This window comes from Gossypium hirsutum, chromosome D13, assembly GCF_007990345.1.
Source record: "Gossypium hirsutum isolate 1008001.06 chromosome D13, Gossypium_hirsutum_v2.1, whole genome shotgun sequence".
Classification (NCBI taxonomy): Eukaryota; Viridiplantae; Streptophyta; class Magnoliopsida; order Malvales; family Malvaceae; genus Gossypium; species Gossypium hirsutum.
This window is the reverse complement of record NC_053449.1, coordinates 2,941,118-2,963,231: the sequence shown is the minus strand read 5'-3', so window position 1 is coordinate 2,963,231 and position 22,114 is coordinate 2,941,118. Positions and strand designations below refer to the sequence as shown.

The following is a 22,114-nucleotide window of genomic DNA, read 5'->3' as shown; positions in this document are numbered from 1 at the left end:
CACTTTTATGGTTACAAAATGGTACATCTGGTAGGCCCAACTGCTCTATCTACATTTCATTCTGATTGGGAATCCTAAATTACCCCTTGTTTGGTTTATATATATATATATATGTTTGGATCATTTTTTTTGACACAATGTCTAGAACTAAGGGTGAACATTCGATCGAATTGAGTCAAAAAAATTTCGAGTTAATTGAGTTGACGAGTCTTATTTTATCATCCTAACTCGATTTGAATTTTTTTCGAATCGAGTGAAATTGTTTGAGTTAAATTAAAAAAAATTAAACATTGTCAAATTAAAATATTGTTACAATATAACTAATTTCATGTTAGATTACGTAATTTTGAAAACTTTTTCAAAGAAAAATAATAAAAAATACTTTAGTATGATAAACTTGAATCATTAATTAACTTATTTAGGTCTCCAAAATTATTATTCTAGAAAATTTTTAATTTTTTAATTTTCTTTATATATTTTTTAGATTTTTTTTGAAAGTTTTTTATTTTTTAAAAATATAAATTTTAGATTTTTTATACATATTTTAAATTTTAAAAAATATTTTTGGTTTTTTTTTGTAAGTTTTGTTAAGAAAGAGACCAATTTGTTCATTTTCAAACTTGACAATGACCAAAAAGTTATTTACACAAATCTGTTATTCGAATTATAAAATTCAACTTGATTCGAACTCAAAACTTGAATTACTTATTCAAGTTGACTTAAATAATTCGAATAACTCGATTCAATTAACTCAAACAAACTAAGAAATTTTAAATAAATGTTTTAAATATTTGTTTTAAATATTTAAATATTTAAATATTTAAATAAATGTTTTAGATATTTGTTTTAAATAAATGTTGAAATTTCTCCCTTTCTTCTAAGAATTTGATTATAAACTCTTCATTTCTTCTTTTTTACGTCTCAATCCAATTGGTTGGAATTCTTGATTTGATTAGTGTGCATTGTTATCAATATACGAAGATGTGAGTTCAAATGTGTTAAAACGCATTATCTTCTTATTTATGGGTTTGAGAGAGACTATATAGGTAGTTTTAGGCATTGTGTTAGAAAGAACAGATATGATCAGAACCTATAATGAAATTGTTCAAAAAAATTAAAAATAAATTCTAAAAGAAAAGTCGCCTCGTCCAATTTGAAATGTATTTAGAAAAAAAAATTATATTCCAATTACATTCGGTACCTCCAATAATATTTTTTTAGTTCTAATCATGATACTCATTGTCGATAACAAAGAAAAATCTTTTCTCGTTAGTGTTTTTTAAAGAGATAACAATTAATCATAAAATGTATTTCATTCCTATGAGCGAGAATCAAAATCTGTATTAAAAACATAAATAGTTGAAATTATCAAAAATCGAATTTCAATAATAAAAAATTACACGATTTTGGTAAGATTTTTTTTTTGGGTATAAAATGAATTATTGGTCGAAATATGACAAGAGAGTAAGTACTTGAGCTGTAGACTTCCCTTGTTTATACGCATTTACCAAATATATCCTTAATATTAAGTAATTAAGCTACTAAATCTTAGTAGTAATTAAGTTACCATAAACCATAAACATTTACCATCAATGGTAACAATGAAATTAACAATATTAACTGCTGATTGATCATTAACATGATTGGTATGAGCATTGTTGTCAGTGCAGGAGGATGCGAATTCGACTACGCTAAAACGCATTATCCTCCTATTTAAGGATTGAGGTAGTTTTAGATATTATCTTAAAAAGAACAGTTAAAATAATTTAAACTGAATTATTAATTTTGAGAGGGTTTAAAATTAAAAAATTCATTTGATAAAAAGATTAAAAAAATTAAATTAAATTCTTATTAAGATTAAGATTTTATTATTATTTAACCAATGGATCAAAGCCCTTGTCAACCTTCGGCTTTTCCTCTACACAATTATATTAATGATGGCAATGGAGTGGGACGGAGGTGAGTGTTGTTAAAGTCACCACCACTATATAGTTGGCATGTTCTACTTCACCACCTGTCCCGCTACACTATGAATGTTTGATACATTTATGCTCTGCTTCAATTTAATTTTTATTACTTATATGTGATATTTTCAACCTTTTTAAAGTCATGTAAATATTTTAATAAAATGTATTGATTTTTTATAATATGTTATTACATTTTTATCCTTTTAATAATTATATGTACAAAGATAAAATTGTAATTTCATATAGTGGACTGGGGTAAGACTGGTAAGCAATTACGATTATTGCTCTATACCCACTGTCCAAAAAAAAAAATTCACCCCACCTTGTTTCGCATCTACTTCTTAAAAAAAAAATCTCTAAATTTAAAATTTCTTGACCGGTTCGAGTTTTGTCATTCTAAAGTAAACAGTGTCTGATCACTGTTGTTTTATAATAGGTTAAATTCTAAAGATAGTCCCCAAACTTATCGATTTATATGGATTCAATCCTTTTATTTTTATTTGTTCAAAATTGATCTTTCTATTTTTCAAATTGTACATCTTCACCTATTTGGTTAACTTTTTTTTCCCTTTTACTTCATTTAAAAATTAGGCATAATTACAAATTTAATCTTCAATCCTTATAACTATTGTCAATTTGACCCCTTTTTTTATATTTGACTTTCAAACTTTTATTTTGTCAAATTGGACAATTTTTGTTACAATGAACCATTAAAAAAAATATACTAGCTACTAATATGACAGTTTACGTGGTAGTTCACATTATCAATGCCAGGTCATAATAAAAAGAAAATTCTCAAAAAAAATGAAATAATTAAAAAATATTTTTTTACTAAAATGACAATAATGTAACCATTATTTTTGCAGATGTAGATAAATCTCTTAACTCCAATTTGTGCTTACTGCTGTAATGAACAATTATAGGACCAAAATGATATTTTTTAACAACAAAATGAAATACCTAGATTTTATTATAGCTAAAAAAAATTCGAATCTAAATAATTAAAATTTCCTCCATTTATAAAAAAAATGAATACAAGAGAAAAACAATAAATTCATTTATTTAAAACAAATGACAATTGTCGATTTAGTCATAGTTCAGTTGGCATCGGTATTGTTGACGGTGTAAGAGGACGTGGGTTTGAGTGCGTTAAAACACATCATCCTCTTATTTAAGGGTTGGGAAAGAACTATGAGTCAAAAATTGTAATACTTAATCAAAGAAAATGAAAATTTGAATGTATCAGCACATAATTAATTCATGTTGTTGATTGAAAAACAATATTTTGGTAAGAATTTTATGTCTTGGCCAGATACTTAGGGTATTTACCGCTTCAGGTGTGGTCTGAATTTGAGTCGCGCTAGTCACACTACTGTTAGGGCTTTACCCTCCTATTATAATTAAAAAAAAAACCTAAATATTTTAGGCAATTATTATTAGCACAACAAATTCAATATAGTATGAATTTATTTTATATTTTGGTATTGGCAAATTCACTCTTGGGTACTTAAAAATACCTAAAATTGGTTTTATCCTATGCTATATTTTGGGAAGAAAATTATCACATTTTATTTTTACCATAAAAAATTATGAAAAAAAATACAATGTTTTATGAATGAAATTTATTAACTTTCCATTCATGATATTTGGCTAGAAGGAAAAGGAAAAAAATGATTAATCAATTACCTAGTAGAGACTAAAAGTTATAGTTTTAGTGCCTAATCCGTGTTTAACAAATAATAAATTTATATGTCAACAATATGCTTTAGATTAATTAAAAAAGTTCTACATTATCGGTTTAACAACAGCTAACATGGTTATCAATTTGAACCTATCGATAATATTATAAAAACAAAAAAATTAAATTATACCAAATTAAATATTTCTTTCTAATATGCAAAAAAGAATAACTAAAACTATACTAAAAATTTCATAAATATCATTATAATTTCAAAAATGGAATTAAAAAAAACTTGGTCTTAGTCCTATTTCTCAATACTAGACATCCTAAATTGCACTATTAGCTTTTTTATAAGATCGAACTCATCAATGATGGAATCTGTTGAAAATTCTTGAGCTATCTCATTTTCGATGTATGTCACCAAGTAAGTTGAAAGAAAATCATCATCCATTCTATTGCGAAGCCTTGTCTTCACAATTTTCATGGTTGAAAGTGCTCGTTCGGTTGTTACAGTAGACACGAGTATATGTATGGAATTCGGCTTTAAAGTCCATATTGGGCCTCTAAGCTTAATCTTTCAAGGCCCATCATACATTAATATTTGATCATTATTATTAAAGTTATATAATTAAAAACTGAAAAATACTTTGTTAATATAGAGTATAACCTTATGGGTTAAGGAGGCGAATTATATGAAATACAATTTGACCAAGGGGGTAAATGTTATACAATATGGACACCAAATCTAAAATACATGATAATTTATATATAAAATTTAAAAATCTGAAGATTTCAAGGGGCGGTTCATCCCTGAGTAGAAAGATTAAACTAACAATATTTTTGAACCCTAGAAACAATATTTTTGGGAGCAATAGCCATGAACCTCGAAAGAATTAATCTTTATAAACCATAAAATAGACATAAAAGATACATTGATTACAAAAAAAAACAAAAGTGAGGATAAAAGGGCGTGTTTGGAAAATCAATTTGAACCTACTATAACATTATTAATGCGAGATATTTGAATAATCATATTGTACTAAATTAATTATAATTGGAATATTCTAATTATTTTATTATAATTATAAAAAAATTAGAAATGAGAAAATCACACTAGGATATTTAGCTATGACTTTTAAATTACTTTTTTATTTTAAAAAAATAAAATTTCTTATAATTACGTAATTATTATTTTAGTGTAATATTATATGTTATTGCAATTATTTCATGGTGTCCAAACACATTTTAAATCCCAAAAGGGACTAAAATAATAATTATACCGAAATCAAATTAAGAAGAAAAAAACGAAGCCTCTAAATATAGAAGTAAAATGTAGCATTAGCTGTCACCTCCTTATAAGCCCTCAATCTTTTAAGTCTTTAAGTCTTGAACTATTAGAGTGTTTAGACTTTAGCCCTCTGTTAAGGCTACCCCTCTCAAGCTCTTAAATAAACCAGCGATTATCTGTATCTAAATTTCATGAATAATCTAATGGATTCTTTGCAAACTCTGTTATCTCCTCAATCACCACCCATCTTCTTCCTTGTTTCAGCACTGTTGGTTTCGTTTGTTTTCATGTTCGGGCTCCCTAGGAACATCCCATACCCTCCAGGTCCCAAAGGCTACCCCATCATCGGCAACATGATGATGATGGACCAGTTGACTCACCGGGGCCTAGCTCACCTATCTCGACAGTACGGTCACGCCGGTCTCCTCCACCTAACCATGGGGAAGCTCCACATAGTGGCTGTATCGACGCCGGAGATGGCGAGAGAGGTCCTACTCACCCAAGACAGCATATACTCGAACCGACCCGCAAATGATGCGATAGTGTATTTAACCTACGATAGAGCTGATATGGCCTTTGCCAACTACGGTCCATTTTGGCGTCAAATGCGTAAAATCTGTGTCATGAAGGTGTTCAGCCGGAAACGGGCGGAGTCATGGGCCTCCGTCCGTGAAGAAGTCGGCTCAACGGTTCGAACAGTGATGAAAAGCCTGGGTTCGCCTCTCAACGTCGGGGAGTTGGTGTTCGCTTTGACGAGGAACATTACTTACAGAGCAGCGTTCGGGTCGTTTTCGCGTGACGGGCAAGAGGAGCTCGTGAAGATATTGCAGGAGTTTTCGAAGCTATTTGGGGCATTCAACATAGCGGATTTTTTTCCATGGATGGGATGGATCCATGGGGGAGAGTTTCAGAAGAGGTTGGTGAAGGCTCGGGCATCGCTGGATGGGTTCATCGATCATATTATCGATGAACATTTGGTGACGAGGGAGAGGAGGAAGGCGGGTGATGATGCAGCAGCCAAATACGATGACGACATGGTGGATGAATTAATGGCGTTTTACAGCGAAAATGTTTTCAAAGGAGATTATAATGAGTCCTCCAGTTCTTCCATTCAGCTCACCAAAGATAACATCAAAGCTATCATCATGGTAATATCTTAACACCTACGTATACATATAAACACACAAACATAGAGATACAACAATGACCTGAATCCCACTGGCACGGGCAAAAAACCTTCTCGTCACGTTGCTATCCCTACAAAGATGCGTGCATGTGGTGAACAATAATGTTTTTATTCGGTGAATTTTAGTTTTGGACTCTCTACTATATTAAAATTTGAAATTTAATCGTTATATCAAAACCATAATTTGATATTTTTGATTTGGTATTCTTATATCAATTAACTCTTTCAAAATTTATGAAATTATAAGTTAGTATAATAATAAAATTATTGTTTGGTCTAACTTTGCCCCTCTGCAGGACGTAATGTTTGGTGGAACTGAAACTGTGGCGTCGGCAATAGAATGGGCGATGGCGGAGCTGATGAACAGTCCGGCAGACCTCAAGAAAGTTCAGCGAGAACTTAGTGACGTGGTCGGATTGGAGCGGGTCGTCCATGAATCGGATCTTGAAAAGTTAACCTACCTAAAATGTGCCATTAAAGAAACCCTACGTCTACATCCACCTATCCCTCTCCTCCTCCACGAGACAGCCGTGGACTCCGTCCTTGGCGGGTATCGGGTACCCGGGAAATCGCGAATAATGATCAATGCATGGGCTATCGGGCGTGACCCGTCATCATGGAAGGACCCGGATGTGTTTAAACCTAGTAGGTTTTTGGACGAGGGTGCACCTGATTTTAAGGGCAGTAACTTTGAATTCATTCCATTTGGGTCGGGTCGAAGGTCCTGCCCGGGAATGCAACTCGGGTTATATGGGTTGGAGTTAAGTGTGGCTCATTTGCTTCATTGCTTTAACTGGGAGTTACCTAATGGAATGAAGGCCACAGAGCTTGACATGAGCGATTCGTTTGGACTCACTGCTCCACGAGCGACTCGACTCGTCGCTGTGCCGAGTTACAGACTGAGTTGCCCATTTCCTCCGGAGTGGAAAATGAATGGGATTGAGAAGGCAGAAATAGAAAGCAAAGCAAATTAATAATGGAGTTAACTGTTGTTCTGTTGGGTGGATTTTTTTTAAATAAAATAGAACCCTTGTTTTAAATATATTTTTTAAATAAATTATAATTACATTAAATTTACATTTATTACAAAATTTATTAATTTTGCATTTACCATGCACATAAAATTTTAAGCATATTTGTGTCATATTGATTTAAAATTGTGTATATAATCGATATTTATTGAACAATTAAAATTTTTTCATATAAAATAAATAGTTTCCAATTTTTAATTCACATCAAATTTAACATGTATAATCTATATCAATAAAATATAACAGTTAAATTATTAAAATTTTAATCTACAAAAATATACAAAACCGGTGTAACTGAATATTTTCCACTAAATATTAAATTTATGATTATCTTAATACTATAATATGTTTTCAATTACTTAAGGTTTAATAATACAATTTAGATTTGTCCATGAATTGAGCTACTCGAAGGCCCGGCTGAAAAATAAAAATGTTTGAGTAAAAATATAAGCTCGAAAAATATGTTTGGATAGAAAAATAAGACCTGTTTTTTAAACAGGTTAAGCCTCGAAAAAGTTTTTTTTGGCACAGACCAATTCGAATTTGCAAGAATATCTGCTATATTTTTACTATTATTCTTATTTTATTATTAATTTTGTTACTATTTTAAAGATATTTGCTTACTAAATTGTCCTCTTAGTGTTATTCAAGTACATATTTTTTATTTTTATATAAAAAATAATATAACATTTTTAATATAGACAAGTCGAGTTGAGCTCAAATTTTAGCATTTTTATCCAATCCAAACTTAAGCAAAAATTTGAACCCATTTTTCGAACCAATCCAACATAAAAAAACAAGCCAAAATTTTTTTACTTTGTCCGACCCATGGACAACTCTAATAAAAATTAGCAGCCTATATAAAAAAACAATATAGCATAAGAGGAAATATGAGTTAAAATCGAGCACCTTTATATATAACATATAATCATAAATAGTAAAAACTAAAACCAACATTCTCAGTTAAATCTTCATCCCAATCAGTAAAGAAATATTCTTATTCCTTAAAAAGAAACACCTAATAGAATAAAAAAGAAATAGTAAGAATCATTGTTGACACCATTTTTTGGATGAAAAACGGGGTCGACTTGGATTTTGAAAAACGAAAACGAAAATGGGAGTCGCCACCAATCTTTTTTGATGAGGTGTGATCGGGTCACCTTTAAAAGCAGTTGTTTTTAATAAACAATTTTATTTTATTAAAACAACGAGTTTGGTCTACGAAATTCAGAAAACGAGTTCGGGAGTCGATTACGTACAAGGAAGGATTAGCACCCTCGTAACGCCCAAAATTGGTACCTAGTTGATTAGTTAATGTCTTAATGTCGAAGATTGAAAACTTTAAAAAAATTTTAAAAATACGATCCTTGTATTAAAATATTAAAAATTTTCAAGAAAAAGAACATATTTCACGTTATTCGGGAAAGAGAATCATATCCAGTAAGTTAGGACACGATGTCTCGAATTTCCGATACGCTAATGAATGCCAAAATTTTATTTATTTAAAAGATATTTTATTATCTCGGATTTAGGAAAGGGATTATGCCCAGTAAGTTAAGACACGATCTTTTCTTAATTCCCGAGATCATTTAAAAACTTGAGTTTGAAAAGATTCATGTATTTAGATTTATCATGAAAATCGAAACCCAATAAGTTAGGGTACGACCTTCACAAATCTAAACACGAAATTTTGCTTATTCAAATAAAATCATAATTTATGCATCGAAATAAATTAATGGTAGAAATAAAACACGAGGGTAATATGCATACAAAATAATATTGAATGCGATAGTAAAATAATACGAGTAATCAAAATGAATGGATAAAAGAGACAATTTAATAACGTGCAAAATAGCAAATATAAAAAAAACAAAATTGCAATATTCTTTTAAAATGAAAGTAAATAAACAAATAAAATAGATGAATAAAATTCATGAGAATATAAAGCACAAATATATATGCGTAAAACTAAACATATATTGTCATATATTAAAAATACATAGACAGAACTAGGTTTAAAAACGTAAAGAATATGTATAAACATGCGTATATATATATGTGCATTTTTATGCAATATAACAAAAATATGTGGTATATAAATAATACGTAAGTATGTATATATATAAATAAGTTAAAAAATATGTACGTATGTTAGAATTATAAAGTATATAAAAAATATGTATGTATGTATATATATAAGCTAAAAAATGTTTATGAAGAGATACGTACATGTATACACATATATAATAAGATATATATATATAAAGATATATAAATAATTATAATAGTAATAGCAATAGGACAAATATATTCAAAATTTAAATAAGCAAATATAAAATAAAAATATAACAATAATATTAAACTAATGGTATAATAATATATATATAAGTATAAATATCGTAACTAGAAAATAATAATAATAACGAAATGGACCAAATCGGGATAAAAATAAAATTTAAGGGCTCGAGCAGTAATAAAATGCGCAAATAAGGACCAACATGGAAAGGCGCGAAAGAGCGAAGGACCTAATGGGAATAAAACCCAGTTTCAGGCCACGCGTCCCCTCCCAGGGGTCCAACGAATTGAGGACCAAATTAAAAACCGAGACAAATCTACAATCCAAATTAAAAAATGAAGAAAAGTCATAAAAGGACTAAATCGAATCAAACCGAAAATGCGGAAGGGCCAAAAGTGGAAATAACCCACCCGCACAAAAACATGCGGACCCTGGGTTGCGGGTCGGGTCGACGCGCGGGTAGGAGGCCTTAAGGACCAAGACGGTGCCGTTTTAGGGCTATTGGATTAGTCCTAAACGGCGTCGTATCACCCAGCTTATAAAGGCTAATTTTTTTGTGAAATCAGTCATTTTCCATTTATTTTTAAAAAAAAAACTGAGTTCTCTCTCTCCCTCTTTTCTCCCTCAATCTCAGCCCTTAAGTTCAAGACTCCACCGCCGCCTCCATGGCCAGTGGCCGGAGTTGCGCGAAACGGGCTTCTCAGCCCTCCTTTCACGGCGTCCCTGAAGGCTAAGCCTTCTCATCCGCGGGACCGAGAGAAAAAAGGAAGAGACTCCCCTCCCCGCTCGACTCTGGTGATGGCGAAGGTGGGTTCCGGCCGGCCCTCGAAACAAATAGGTATATTTCTTTCCCTTTTTCGTTTCGTTTTTGTTAAAAAGAGTTGTAAAACAAACAAAAATAAAATAAAATAAAAGGAAAATAAAGAAAAGACAAAGACGCAAGAACAGAAAAAGAACCGGAAACAACCTTTTTTAATTTTTGATCTGTTTTTTTTTATTCACTGGTGTTGTAAAAACAACTCTGAAATTACAATGTTGGTATTCAGCTCTTTATAGCCGATCATCACCATATTTTGTTTCTATTTTTTCTCTTTTCTTGCTATCCTCCCTTTTCTCTGGATTTTGCAGGCAAATTTAATGGGCATGGTGGTGGGTCGGTGGCAGAGAGTTGAGGTGACAAGGCGAATGGCGGTGGTAGGTGGTGGCAGAGTACGGCACATGGGGTTAGGGGGATTAGGGTTTTCTGATAGCTTTAGGTTATTGGGCCATTGGGTTGTTTGGGCCAGTTGTATTGGGCCATTTGGGTTAGTTTTAGGGTTTGATTAATTTGGGTTTTGGGTCTCTGCTTGTTGGGCCCGGGCATAAATTGGTCTGTACAATCATGCTGTTGCAATCATCAAACAGTAATAACAAAAAGAGCCCAAACAGATCATGTATAAATTATAATGAATTAATCATTGCAAAATCATCAGTTTGATAAAAAGAAAATCCAACTTAGAAGCTTAACACAGTTGCACCATTGCCTGGGGTAGCAATGTTGGATGATTATCTCTTTAGCTCCATTTGCCTTTTTCCTAGAATACAATAACAGAACATACAGAGTAAATCGAATAAGTCGTGCTTAATCCTAAAAGAAGCACAAATAATTGTTCCGATCAACTGGGATTTGTCATTCCTTGCCAATTATACGAAAAATCTTGTAACCATTAAGTAATTCCCACCCTTTTTACTCCCAAAGCAATCCAGTTGCCAGAAAAAAAGAATGATGATATTGGAGGTGCATGTTGGAATAGTTGGCACTACTTAAAGCAGATGCAAGACTACATCAAGATGCGCAGTACAGCTAGCCCAACGGCAGATATGGAGACCAGGGTACCTATGCAGTACTTAATTACATCATATTTCGCAGCTTCTAACTGGGCTCTTAATGCATGAATTTCCTGCAGATGATTCATAACATCATGTTTATGCTGTATGTCAGAGTATCTAAATATAGACTTTCAAATGATATAAGCAACCACACGCTCACCTTATCTAGCTTGTTTGTCAGGTTGGTAGTTTCTGCATTCTGATTGGCCAGTTCATCACGTATGCGCCTAGAATCAGTTAGGAGTTAAGAAAATAAAGCAAGCAAGTGCAACCATGAAGAGAACAACTGAAAATAAAGTCTACCTACCCTCTTTCAAGATTTAAATCCAGACGCTGCCCTGCAGTGACCTTATCAATTTCATACCTGTTTGAGAGATCAGTTTTACAAAATCAAGCTATCAAAATTTTTGGAGAAGTATTAAACAGTTCAACTCTAATCCAGAGAACATACCTTAGTTCACTTCGCATCTTCTCTATGTCACCTCGAAGTTTCTCAGTTTCACGTTGCAACATAGAAAAATGATGCTCCTGCGTTACAAGGAAATAGCCATTAAGAAAGAATACATGAGTATGAACTAAAGAGAACACTAAGAATTATTTATTCCAAGAAAGACATTTACATGAGAAAAAGAGAACAAAAAAAAAAAAAAATTGGCCATCAAAGAACACTAAGCAAGGGAGAGGCATGATCTTAGCTCAGATTGCAATGAACACAACTATATTTCAACTGAACAAATCACTAGTTCTGGTTTCACCAGCATGGCGTTGCAGTAAACCCAAAGAACTACATATTTTAGCCAAAGTAAGATGGAAAGGAGTAAAAGTACATATAAGGGCAAACATATTTGTGCATTTTTTTATATGGATGAAGTTGTTAATTGACTGCAGAAGTTAAAATATACAGTGAACTCTGCAATGAAATCTACTCAAATGAAAAATCTTCCCACAAAGGGTTCAGTATGATAATTTCAACATTGATCTGATTAAACATCTACCAAGAGAGTATCTCCATTCTACACAGGCACTCCATCTTAGAATAACTTTTGAACTTAAAACTTAATATGTTGTCAATAGTTAAGCTTAGTTTAGTTCCAAAACCTCATAGTTTTCTTTTGCCGAAGCACCATCACCTGAACTTCAAATATCCATCTAATTCTACCCCAACTTGTAGTGTTCTCTAGCCTACAGTTCACCATTAATACAAGATTTGTCATTCCCACTTTCATCTTCTTCACCTCTTTCTTTATCTACATCTGAGCAAGGGAAAAGGAGAAAGTGCTAGGAAAAAAGGGGCACTAAAAAGCACATAGTATCTGGATAACCCTAAGCCTACCCAGCCTCACAAACAGCAATATTGAGTTGACACACAAGAAAGGAACAAAATGAAACTGCAGTGTAACATCATTAGTTCAAATTGAACTAGCTACGAGATTTCAGTCTCTGCCACCAATGGAATTTCTAAAGAATCCCAAATATTAGAGTCAATAAGAGACAGATTGAAGTGATCACTTCGCCAAATGGCAAGTTCCAAATAATGATATTAGCACATAACATAAATTTCTTCCTTCTTCTTTGCCGCTTAGTTTTTTGTTAAGCGTATAAATTAGTACCTGAGAACTTTTTACTTCCGATTTAAACTTGGACAAATTGGCTTCTTGAAGCATCTCAGACTACAAAATGTAAAATAAAGCAAAATTTAGTATCAACACACTCGCAATGAACACAAATGATCTAGAAAACATGGTAACAATTACAAAAACATCACCAAACTTACTTTCTGCATTTCTGCCTTTGAAACAAAGGACTGGGACACATTCTCCAAGCTGTCGTTCAATACTTCAGTGATTGCTGATGTTATTGCCTCCGCTTGTTTTGATGGCACGCCTTGCGCTTCCAAACTCCGAACCTATTAGTGTAAAAAAAAACTCAAAATTAACAGAGGAAACCCAAATCCAAGAGTTCCATTACTAATTTTTTTCGTAAAATAACCAAAATAAACGCCGAATCGTTAAGCAATAAAACGATTCCAGTCGAATTAACCAGGAAACAGATTCAAATTTACTTTCCTAATCGAAAGAGATTAAATTCGTCGTTATTCCTAGGTTTTCTCGACAACCAAACAAGAAATTGAAACGAAATAAAGTAAGGAAAAGGGAAATGACGTACCAGAGCCAATGTATCGACGAGAAATGCACGCTTTCCATTGGATTTCACGAGTTGAGAAATCTGCCGGTGCCCGACCCTGTTCACAATGGAACTCGAATACGCATTGAACCCTAACTGTACCACGCGCTTATACGCGCTCATTTTTGCTTCAAATCTAAAGAAAAGGAATAAAAAAACGAAACTGGCTACGAGGAAAAGGAGAAAAACTCAATGATTCCAATCGCCGAATGAAGAAGAGAAAAAATATAACAATAAAAAGACAATTTTATAGAGACGCCATGATCGATTGAAAAGAATCTTTTCTCTTCCTTTGCAGGAGGCGGCGAAGACGCGGCTTATGGGGGAAAATGGTTAGTTGAGAAATGGGGAAGGAAATGGAGGAACAATGATCTAATCTCAATATCAGTTCCTCTACTCTTCACATATTTTCAGTTTAGTCTCTTTTATATTGGATCATATCGAGTATTTATGTGTGTATCCTCTTCCAGTGTGTTAAACTATGTATATTATATGGTTACTGGTCCTAGATGTGATATAATAGGTAGGTTAACATGCATATTGACACGTATCTTATTATAAGGTTAACATGTGTTTATACGATGTGGGTTTGCCTATATGATGGTGCGAACCCACATCATGCAATCTCATAAAAGGGTGTGAGCACTTTACACATGAACTCGAAGTACGAACCGTGTAGAGTGCGGGTCAAAACTCAATCGGATAGCGGGTCGGTAATAGTAAGTATCATAACAGATTATGTAGCATTTTATTAAAAAAACATCCTCATGTAACCAATGTTGCATGGGTGAAATGCCTAATAAGCAAATAAAATATTGAATTTGAGATTATAAAGCTTTCGATTCTAAATTCAATATCGCTATTATCAAAACATAGAATAAAAGTAAATACTTCTCTTTTGCTTACATGGCTTCCACACGGTTATGTGATCAATTTTTTTTTAAATCACATAACTAAATTTAATGAAATTATTTTAATGGTATTATCAATTGGATTTCAATGGTTAAATCAAAACAATAATGCATTCCTGCAATTACAAATAAATGGACTAAATTTCAAATACTGGAAAATCACAGTGACTGAAAGCATAATTAAACCTAGACTGACGTATGGGGAATAGTTTTGCTTCGTCCCAACGAAAGGAATTTCGTCTAGTCCATTTCCGATTTCCTTGTCCCTCAAGTAAAAATTTGTAAAAGCTAAATTATTAAATAATCTTATATTTGCTTTTAAAATAAAAAAAATAAAAAAATTAATTACTCTTATATATATATTTGGTAATAATTAACCTAAATATTATTTTTCTTTCGAAATTACTTAAAATATTATTTCTTTTATCTAAGCATTCATAGTAAAAAATTGTTTAATGATTTTTTATCAATATATATATAAACCATATATAACTGATATTTAAAATGATTTTATGAAAACTTAAAGTAAATATTTATTAAAAAATAAAAATGTTGATATAATTGATATTTTTAGTACTTTTATAATTTTAGGAATGAATTTTATGTTTGGAATTGTTGTAAATAGAAAAAATTAATCCCTTTACTTGAATTTCTCAAAAATTCAGTCCTCATAATTTATAAAACTAAATAGTTAGTCCAATTGTTAATAAATATTAATGTTGTTAGAATCGAACCGATCAATCGATTTGATTAGTGCCATATAATTGAAAATATTTAAAATCGTTGTTAACCGGTAAAAATCGAAACAAAAGAATAGCTAAAAACGTATATACCGATTTTAAAATATGTTTTTGGTTATTTATTTATTTATTTTGGTTTATATGTATTATCCAAAATACATAATTTGTGCGTATTAATTTCTCATATATATTTTTTTTATTCTTTTGTACTAATTGAGTCAAAAATTGATGGATTAATTGATTTGATTACTCGTCTTATAAAATTAGTAAATATATGAACTTCACTGTTAATTTGATGATCAGTGCTATTGCCCCCAAAATGATAAATTTTAAGTGCTCAACATTAAAAAAAAATAGTAAATTTGATATTTTTCTAATTGAGTTATATCTGATTAATTCGTAAACAGCAACCCAATGAAAGAATTTATAAGTAGAATAACTATCTTTATCCATTTAGAGAGTGTTTAGATGAAAAATTTCGAAATTCGAAGATTTTTAAAATGTTTGCATTTTAGATTTCATCAATTCAAAATGCTAACGATTATAATTATTTGTTTGAAATAAATAAATAATTTTAAAAAAATTAGGGTATTGGATTTTAATGAATTAAAGAATGGTAGTTATATTAAACATAATATAAAACATATTCAACATGTATATCATTATAATTGTAAAAATTTAGAATTATTTTTAATAAAAATAACTTTTAAATATATATTAAAATTAAATAAAAAAGTTTTTCGAAGTTTTAGTATTTACCAGAGACCATGTTTATTAAATGAAATAAAATTTTAAAAAAACTAAGTGGAATTTGAATAGGGAAATTGAGATATTAAAATTCCCTCTCTAAATTACCCGTGAATTTTGAAATTCTCTAAAAATTTTATTCAAATAAGTAAATTCATTTCTAGAATTTTAAAAATTTTGATACAAATAAAATTATTTCTCCAAATCCCTCGTTCAAACACACCCTTAAAAAATTATTTAACAGACAGTTAATCAATTAGGGTCAAAAGAGTGACACATACCTAATAAATAAAATAAGTATTAAAAATGGGCATTTGGCAATATTTTAACTTTGTTTATGAAAATAATATATTTTATTATCAGTCTATCAAATGCTATTCTTTTTAACATTCAAATTGAAGTTAGATGGTTATTCTATTAGTGAAATAAAAACAATTTTATAAATATTTAGTACATTAATACTATATTATTTTGTTCTACAAATAGTTTTAAAAAATTGCCATGTGTCGTTTTTTATAAATATTTATTTATTTTTAATATTTTACTGTACCCCTAGAACATTTGTTAACCCCTTGACTTATAGACCGAATATTTTCCTTTTTAAGATATTACCATATGCTTTTCATAAAAAAAAAACGAAAAGAGATAAGTAATAAATATGACACTTATAAAACTCCCAACCCACTTATAAAGTATATAAAAAACTCCACTAACAGAATATCAAATAATTATCCTAATATCTCAAATAAAAGTTTTTATTTTGTTGTGCCTAATTATTATTTATTTTTTAATTTCTCAAGATATTTATCAGAGCAAACTCAATAACTATTTTTTCGCATTCTGTAAGCTTATTAAGAAAAGAGATGCTCATAACTAATTATTTTTTATTTATCTATTATAAAAACATAAAGCAGCAGCACCGCCCCTTTTGGCCATGTTGGGGTATGGGATAAGAATATATTGCAGCTGTTTGTCCTCACCCTTAAAATGTTACCTACATTCTTGGATACCCCATTTGCTTATCAAAATTTCAAGACAAAACCTCCAACATTTCTTTCTGTTGAAATATAGTATAATACAACACTCTACAGTACTCTCCCTTAATCCTTATATGCACAGAAATATAATCCTTGTCTGCAAATATTTTGGTTCCATGCCAGAGGCATTTTTTTCCGTAAATTGTATGATTTTTAATAAAGGTTAGAGCTAAGATTTCAATACGAAACAATACCTTAACTTTGTCAAGAGTAATTGATTTATATATACTTTCTATGATTTAACCCCGTGATTTAATAACAATCTGCTAAATACATAAAAAGTCTGATTACATATTATTTTAGCTCATATTATATATGTTCAAGCATTCTGTTCTTAGTTCATAATAACCCTAAAACTCCCTCAAGAAAAAAAAAATTATGCTATCTATGGATGTTTGCTTAAGAGTTGCTTCCTACAATAGGTAAGTTATCTCGGGGACACTTAGCAGCCTCGAATAGATGCTCGTGTTATGGTTCAACAATTGAAACCCTAATGCACACTTTCTGAGACTGCTTAAAGGCCTGGGTAGTTTGGGTTCGACTGACAACAACAAAACAACCTAATTCATTTTCTATACATCTGTTACTGAGGTTTATTAGAATGTAATGGTAGTTTTGGGCGAATTTCACTATAATAGCAATTTGGGTCATGTGGTTAACCATAATCTGTAATGCTGTCCCTCTTAATCATTTTTAAAGTTCGAACGCTCTGAGTAAAGCGATGGAGCCGACAAGCCAGAACTATTGAGCATGCGACTTTGCAGCGATATAAGCAAATAGCATTCGAATTTGGGTATCTAAAGGGCAAAAGCCAAATGGCCTCCTCGTCCTCCACCTACACTCCATTGTCTGCTTTGGCCGTATTTGTTTTACTTACCAGCAAATTGTGCATTCACGTTTCGCGATGCATGTGAACTCCTTCACTGACAAATATAAAAACCCCAAATAAGTGTCGGCGCTTTCGCTTTCCCCACTCCTACTCACATTATAAGCAAAGCCTTTCCACTCTCCCTCGTGACTCCTCGTTCCCCCCCTTAATCTAATATATAATCAACCAGGCATTAAAGCAAAAGACCCAGAGACCCCAAATCCTATTCCTCAAAACAAACGCCATGAAATTCCATTATGTTCTTCTTTTTCTTCTTCACCATCATCATCGTCAGCAGTTTTTTCTTTTCGTTTCCCTTGTTTTTTCCCCTTCGGTTCGTTGCGGTCACCATGATTACTCCGACGCATTGTCGAAATCGATTCTGTTTTTCGAGGGCCAGCGTTCTGGTGTTCTGCCCCGAGACCAACGTATGAAATGGAGGGAGCATTCGGGATTGAGCGATGGCCGTTCCATGTACAACATGGACTTAACTGGCGGTTATTACGACGCCGGCGACAATGTTAAGTTCGGCTTCCCGATGGCTTTCACGACGACGATGTTGGCTTGGAGCGTGATTGAGTTTGGAGAATTAATGCCGCCAAGTGAACTTAGAAATGCCCTTGTGGCCATCCGTTGGGGTACTGATTATTTGCTTAAAACTGTCTCTCAGCCTAACCAGATTTTCGTTCAGGTATTTAGTAAACTCCATTGTAGTTTAAGTCTAACTTCGGATTTTGCTCATTTCGGTTGAGTTAAAATTGTTCATTTCTTCTACACTGTACTGTTCAGTGCTCTGCTAGTAGCAGCAATGGTAATGGTCCTTTCATTTCAGTGGTTTGAGTGGGTAAAAACGTGATTATCGGATATGGTTCTAGTGCATGGTTGTCGTTTACTAACAAAACTTTCCCGGAAAATCCTACTTTTTTTTTCTTCCATTCTTGGGATACGCATTTGACAGTAGTAGCCACCTGCACTTGAAATGTTTGTATGGGAGTTGTTGCTAGCTAATAGCAATATCATCTGAAGAAAAGAAACAGAACCCAAAGTGAAAATGACATGAAATAGTAATCTAAGTAAATCAAATTTTCTTTTGTATTTAGGTTGGAGATCCATATAAGGACCATAACTGTTGGGAAAGACCCGAAGATATGGATACTGCGAGGACGGTTTATGCAGTGGATGCACCGAACCCGGCTTCCGAAGTAGCGGCTGAGACGGCGGCCGCTCTTGCGGCTTCATCCATGGCATTCAGATCAGTGGACCCAGGGTATGCCCAGACATTGTTACGGAATTCTGTTCGGGTTTTTCAATATGCTGACAACTTTAGAGGTGCTTATAGTGACAATTCTAATGTCCGAGACGGTGCCTGCCCATTTTACTGCGATTTTAGCGGCTATCAAGTAAGTAAAAAATTAGCTAAACTCAGTGGCGGCCCGCTGGCAGTCGCCGGCCACCCTAAAATGGAAAATAAAACTTTTATAATATATAAAATTTTTAACCAGGATGAATTGCTATGGGGAGCTGCATGGTTAAGGAGGGCCTCGCAAGACAACTCTTACCTTAATTACATCGAAATCAATGGCAAAACCCTTGGTGCCGATGACAACATCAATGAATTTGGATGGGACAATAAGCATGCTGGTCTAAACGTTCTTGTCTCCAAGGTCAAGCCTCCTCTAATTTAACTACCCCAAATGGCTTGCTTTAACTTTTTTTTATTTCGGTCTAATTAGGTCAAATGAAAGTAAATGTATCAAATCGAAAATTGTAACATAGTAGAAGGACTAAAATCATAATTTAGAGATTTTCTTTGGGACATCACATGGGTCCCCTTGTCTTTCAGGAAGCTTTAGAAGGAAACATGTACTCCCTGCAATCATACAAGGTGTCAGCAGATAGCTTTATGTGCACACTAATCCCCGATTCATCGTCGTCCCACATCGAATACACTCCCGGCGGCCTCATCTACAAGCCCGGAGGCAGCAACTTGCAGCATGCGACCACGATTTCGTTTCTTCTCCTCGTTTACGCTAATTACCTCGATCGTACTTCACAAACAGTCAACTGCGGTAACTTAATTGCCTCCCCGTTATCTCTTCGAACCATAGCAAAGAACCAAGCCGATTACATTTTAGGTGATAACCCAATGGGGTTATCGTACATGGTTGGGTACGGCAACCGTTTCCCGCAACGGATTCATCACCGAGGGTCGTCTTTACCGTCTGTGAAAGATCATCCTGAGTTTATAGCTTGCAAGGAAGGTTCCATTTATTTTAATTCAACTAATCCTAATCCAAATGTTTTGGTTGGTGCCATTGTTGGAGGGCCTGGAGAAGATGATGTTTATGATGATGATAGAGCTGATTTTAGGAAATCAGAGCCTACTACTTACATTAATGCACCCTTTGTGGGTGTATTAGCCTATTTTGCAGCTAATCCCAGCTAGCTTAAACCCAAACTTAAAAGAAAATTTGTACATAATCAATGGTTTTCCCTTTTTTATTAAAATCCCTTTGCTTTTGGGGGCTTTTAATAGTGAGAAAAGAAGGTTTTTCTCACCTGGAGTGTGAGCAAAGGAGGGAAGAGAGCAGTAGTTGTTGATTTTTTTAGGGATAAATTTGAAAATTATACATTGATTTTGATTTAATGTGTAATTGTATATATGAACTTTAATTTGGTGTAATTATATAAATAAAACTCTAATTGTGGTTCAAATGTATACTTAAAATTTAATTTTGAATTAATAATTAGACCGATTTTAGAGAAAGAAGGCAAAAACTTGTCTAGTTGGACGCTTTTTAATTGAAAATGCAGGGCACATTTTACGGCCACCACTTGACTTTTTTAACAAATCATCTTATTTGGCTAGATGGTTAAATATTAATGTTTTATCCTTGAGTTTCGAGTTTGATTCCTCTCCTACTGGCATTTGTATTTTTTTATTTCATGTTGCTTCAAGTTTTTTTTTTAAATCTAATTAATATTTTAACATATTAGCTCATTTAGTTAGATAATTATTAAAATGATAAAAAAAAGCTTGAAACAACATAAAATAAACAAAAAATATTAATATGTTTATAAAAATAATGGAACTTGGGACATAAAAATGTAATTTCAATTATCTAACCATTTGATTAAAGGAGTTAATATGTTCAAAATATTAATTAAAAATGTAAAAATAGAACGGCGGTAATGACAATATATCGTAAATAAAAGAGAAATAAAAATAAAGAATAAACAGAATTTTACGTGGAAACCCTTTTGAAAAAAAACCACGGGCAGAGAAGAAGAAAATTCACTATGTCGAATTCGAATGGTTACAAGAGGAGTTTCGACTACATCTATTTATAGGTTGAAAAAACCTAATTCTAATCAAAGTCCAATATATTATGTTAATAAATGCTAAAATATTATACTCATAAATACTAAATCTTCTAGAAAGAAGATATATTTTGTTTAACTTGACTTGTAAGCAATTTCTTAGATTTTGGATCACACAACTCTAACAATCTCTACCTTTACACGAATTCTCAACGAACAAGTTTTTCACCTCTTCCATAAAACCCCTTAAGGGTTTAACTTCAACAATGTACACCAACCAAGTCTAAGCAATGCTCAAACTTGGTTATTCTGCAGGATTTTCATGAGTACTAATTTTGCTCACAACAATATCACCACGAGCAATAATATCACGAACAAAATGATACTGAACATCAATGTGTTTTGTTCTCTCATGAAACATTTGATTTTTTGTAAGGAAGATACACTCTGACTGTCACAAAATACTATACTGATTTGAAGGTCTTCATTGAGTTCATTAAATAGTCCCTTCAACCAAATAGCTTCTTTACAAGTCTCAGTAATCGCCATGTACTTAGCTTCTGTGGTAGACAAAACGGCTGTAGTTTGCAAAGTGACTTTCCAATTAATTGCACAACCTCCGATTGTAAAAATATAACCTGTGAGAGATCTTCTTCAATCAAGGTATCCAGCAAAATCCGCATCAACATACTCAATGACTTCATCTCTAGTTCTTCCAAACTGTAAGTAAACATCAATAGTACCTCGTAAGTATCTTAAAATCTACTGAACTACTTTCCAATGTTATTTACTAAGATTCGCCATGTATCTACTAACTGCACTGACTGCATATGATAAATCTGGATATGAACAAACCATAGCATACGTGAGAGATCCCACTGCACTAAAGTATGAAACATGTGACATGTACTCAATTTCATCATTTGATTGTGGAGAAAAAGCCGATGAAAGCCTAAAATGGGCTGCTAAAGGAGTACTAACAGGCTTA

General features: G+C 32.3%; 3 protein-coding genes and 1 long non-coding RNA gene across 4 annotated transcripts; 3 read left to right on the top strand and 1 right to left on the bottom strand.

The window, feature by feature from the left end:
* Positions 1-4,992: 4,992 nt before the first annotated feature.
* Positions 4,993-7,237, top strand: LOC107918995 (cytochrome P450 84A1). The gene is made up of 2 exons (XM_016848541.2): positions 4,993-6,084; positions 6,419-7,237. The coding sequence occupies exons 1-2, from the start codon at positions 5,128-5,130 to the stop codon at positions 7,094-7,096; spliced, it is 1,635 nt and encodes a 544-aa protein (XP_016704030.2). The 5' UTR covers positions 4,993-5,127; the 3' UTR covers positions 7,097-7,237.
* Positions 7,238-10,013: 2,776 nt separating this feature from the next.
* LOC107920682 (uncharacterized) lies at positions 10,014-10,932 on the top strand. The gene is made up of 2 exons (XR_001690731.2): positions 10,014-10,287; positions 10,578-10,932. It is a non-coding gene; the product is annotated as an uncharacterized lncRNA (long non-coding RNA).
* On the bottom strand, positions 10,882-14,030 carry LOC107920680 (protein FMP32, mitochondrial). Its single transcript, XM_016850494.2, has 7 exons — positions 13,485-14,030; positions 13,093-13,224; positions 12,929-12,988; positions 11,770-11,846; positions 11,626-11,682; positions 11,479-11,545; positions 10,882-11,389 (listed from the first exon to the last, which is right to left on the bottom strand). The coding sequence occupies exons 1-7, from the start codon at positions 13,623-13,625 to the stop codon at positions 11,270-11,272; spliced, it is 654 nt and encodes a 217-aa protein (XP_016705983.1). The 5' UTR covers positions 13,626-14,030; the 3' UTR covers positions 10,882-11,269.
* Positions 14,031-17,905: 3,875 nt separating this feature from the next.
* LOC107918867 (endoglucanase 24) lies at positions 17,906-20,520 on the top strand. The gene is made up of 4 exons (XM_016848448.2): positions 17,906-18,496; positions 18,906-19,205; positions 19,308-19,469; positions 19,649-20,520. The coding sequence occupies exons 1-4, from the start codon at positions 18,050-18,052 to the stop codon at positions 20,249-20,251; spliced, it is 1,512 nt and encodes a 503-aa protein (XP_016703937.1). The 5' UTR covers positions 17,906-18,049; the 3' UTR covers positions 20,252-20,520.
* The last annotated feature ends 1,594 nt before the right edge of the window (positions 20,521-22,114 follow it).

Coding starts and splice junctions, on each gene's coding strand:
- LOC107918995 (XM_016848541.2), top strand. CDS start 5,128: ATGAATAATCTAATGGATTCTTTGCAAACTCTGTTATCTCCTCAATCA. Junction 6,085..6,418: donor ACATCAAAGCTATCATCATG/GTAATATCTTAA, acceptor GCCCCTCTGCAG/GACGTAATGTTTGGTGGAAC.
- LOC107920680 (XM_016850494.2), bottom strand. CDS start 13,625: ATGAGCGCGTATAAGCGCGTGGTACAGTTAGGGTTCAATGCGTATTCG. Junction 11,847..12,928: donor CGGAAGTAAAAAGTTCTCAG/GTACTAATTTAT, acceptor CTTGTAACGCAG/GAGCATCATTTTTCTATGTT. Junction 11,390..11,478: donor TGACAAACAAGCTAGATAAG/GTGAGCGTGTGG, acceptor AATCATCTGCAG/GAAATTCATGCATTAAGAGC.
- LOC107918867 (XM_016848448.2), top strand. CDS start 18,050: ATGAAATTCCATTATGTTCTTCTTTTTCTTCTTCACCATCATCATCGT. Junction 19,206..19,307: donor GCGATTTTAGCGGCTATCAA/GTAAGTAAAAAA, acceptor ATTTTTAACCAG/GATGAATTGCTATGGGGAGC. Junction 19,470..19,648: donor TAAACGTTCTTGTCTCCAAG/GTCAAGCCTCCT, acceptor CTTGTCTTTCAG/GAAGCTTTAGAAGGAAACAT.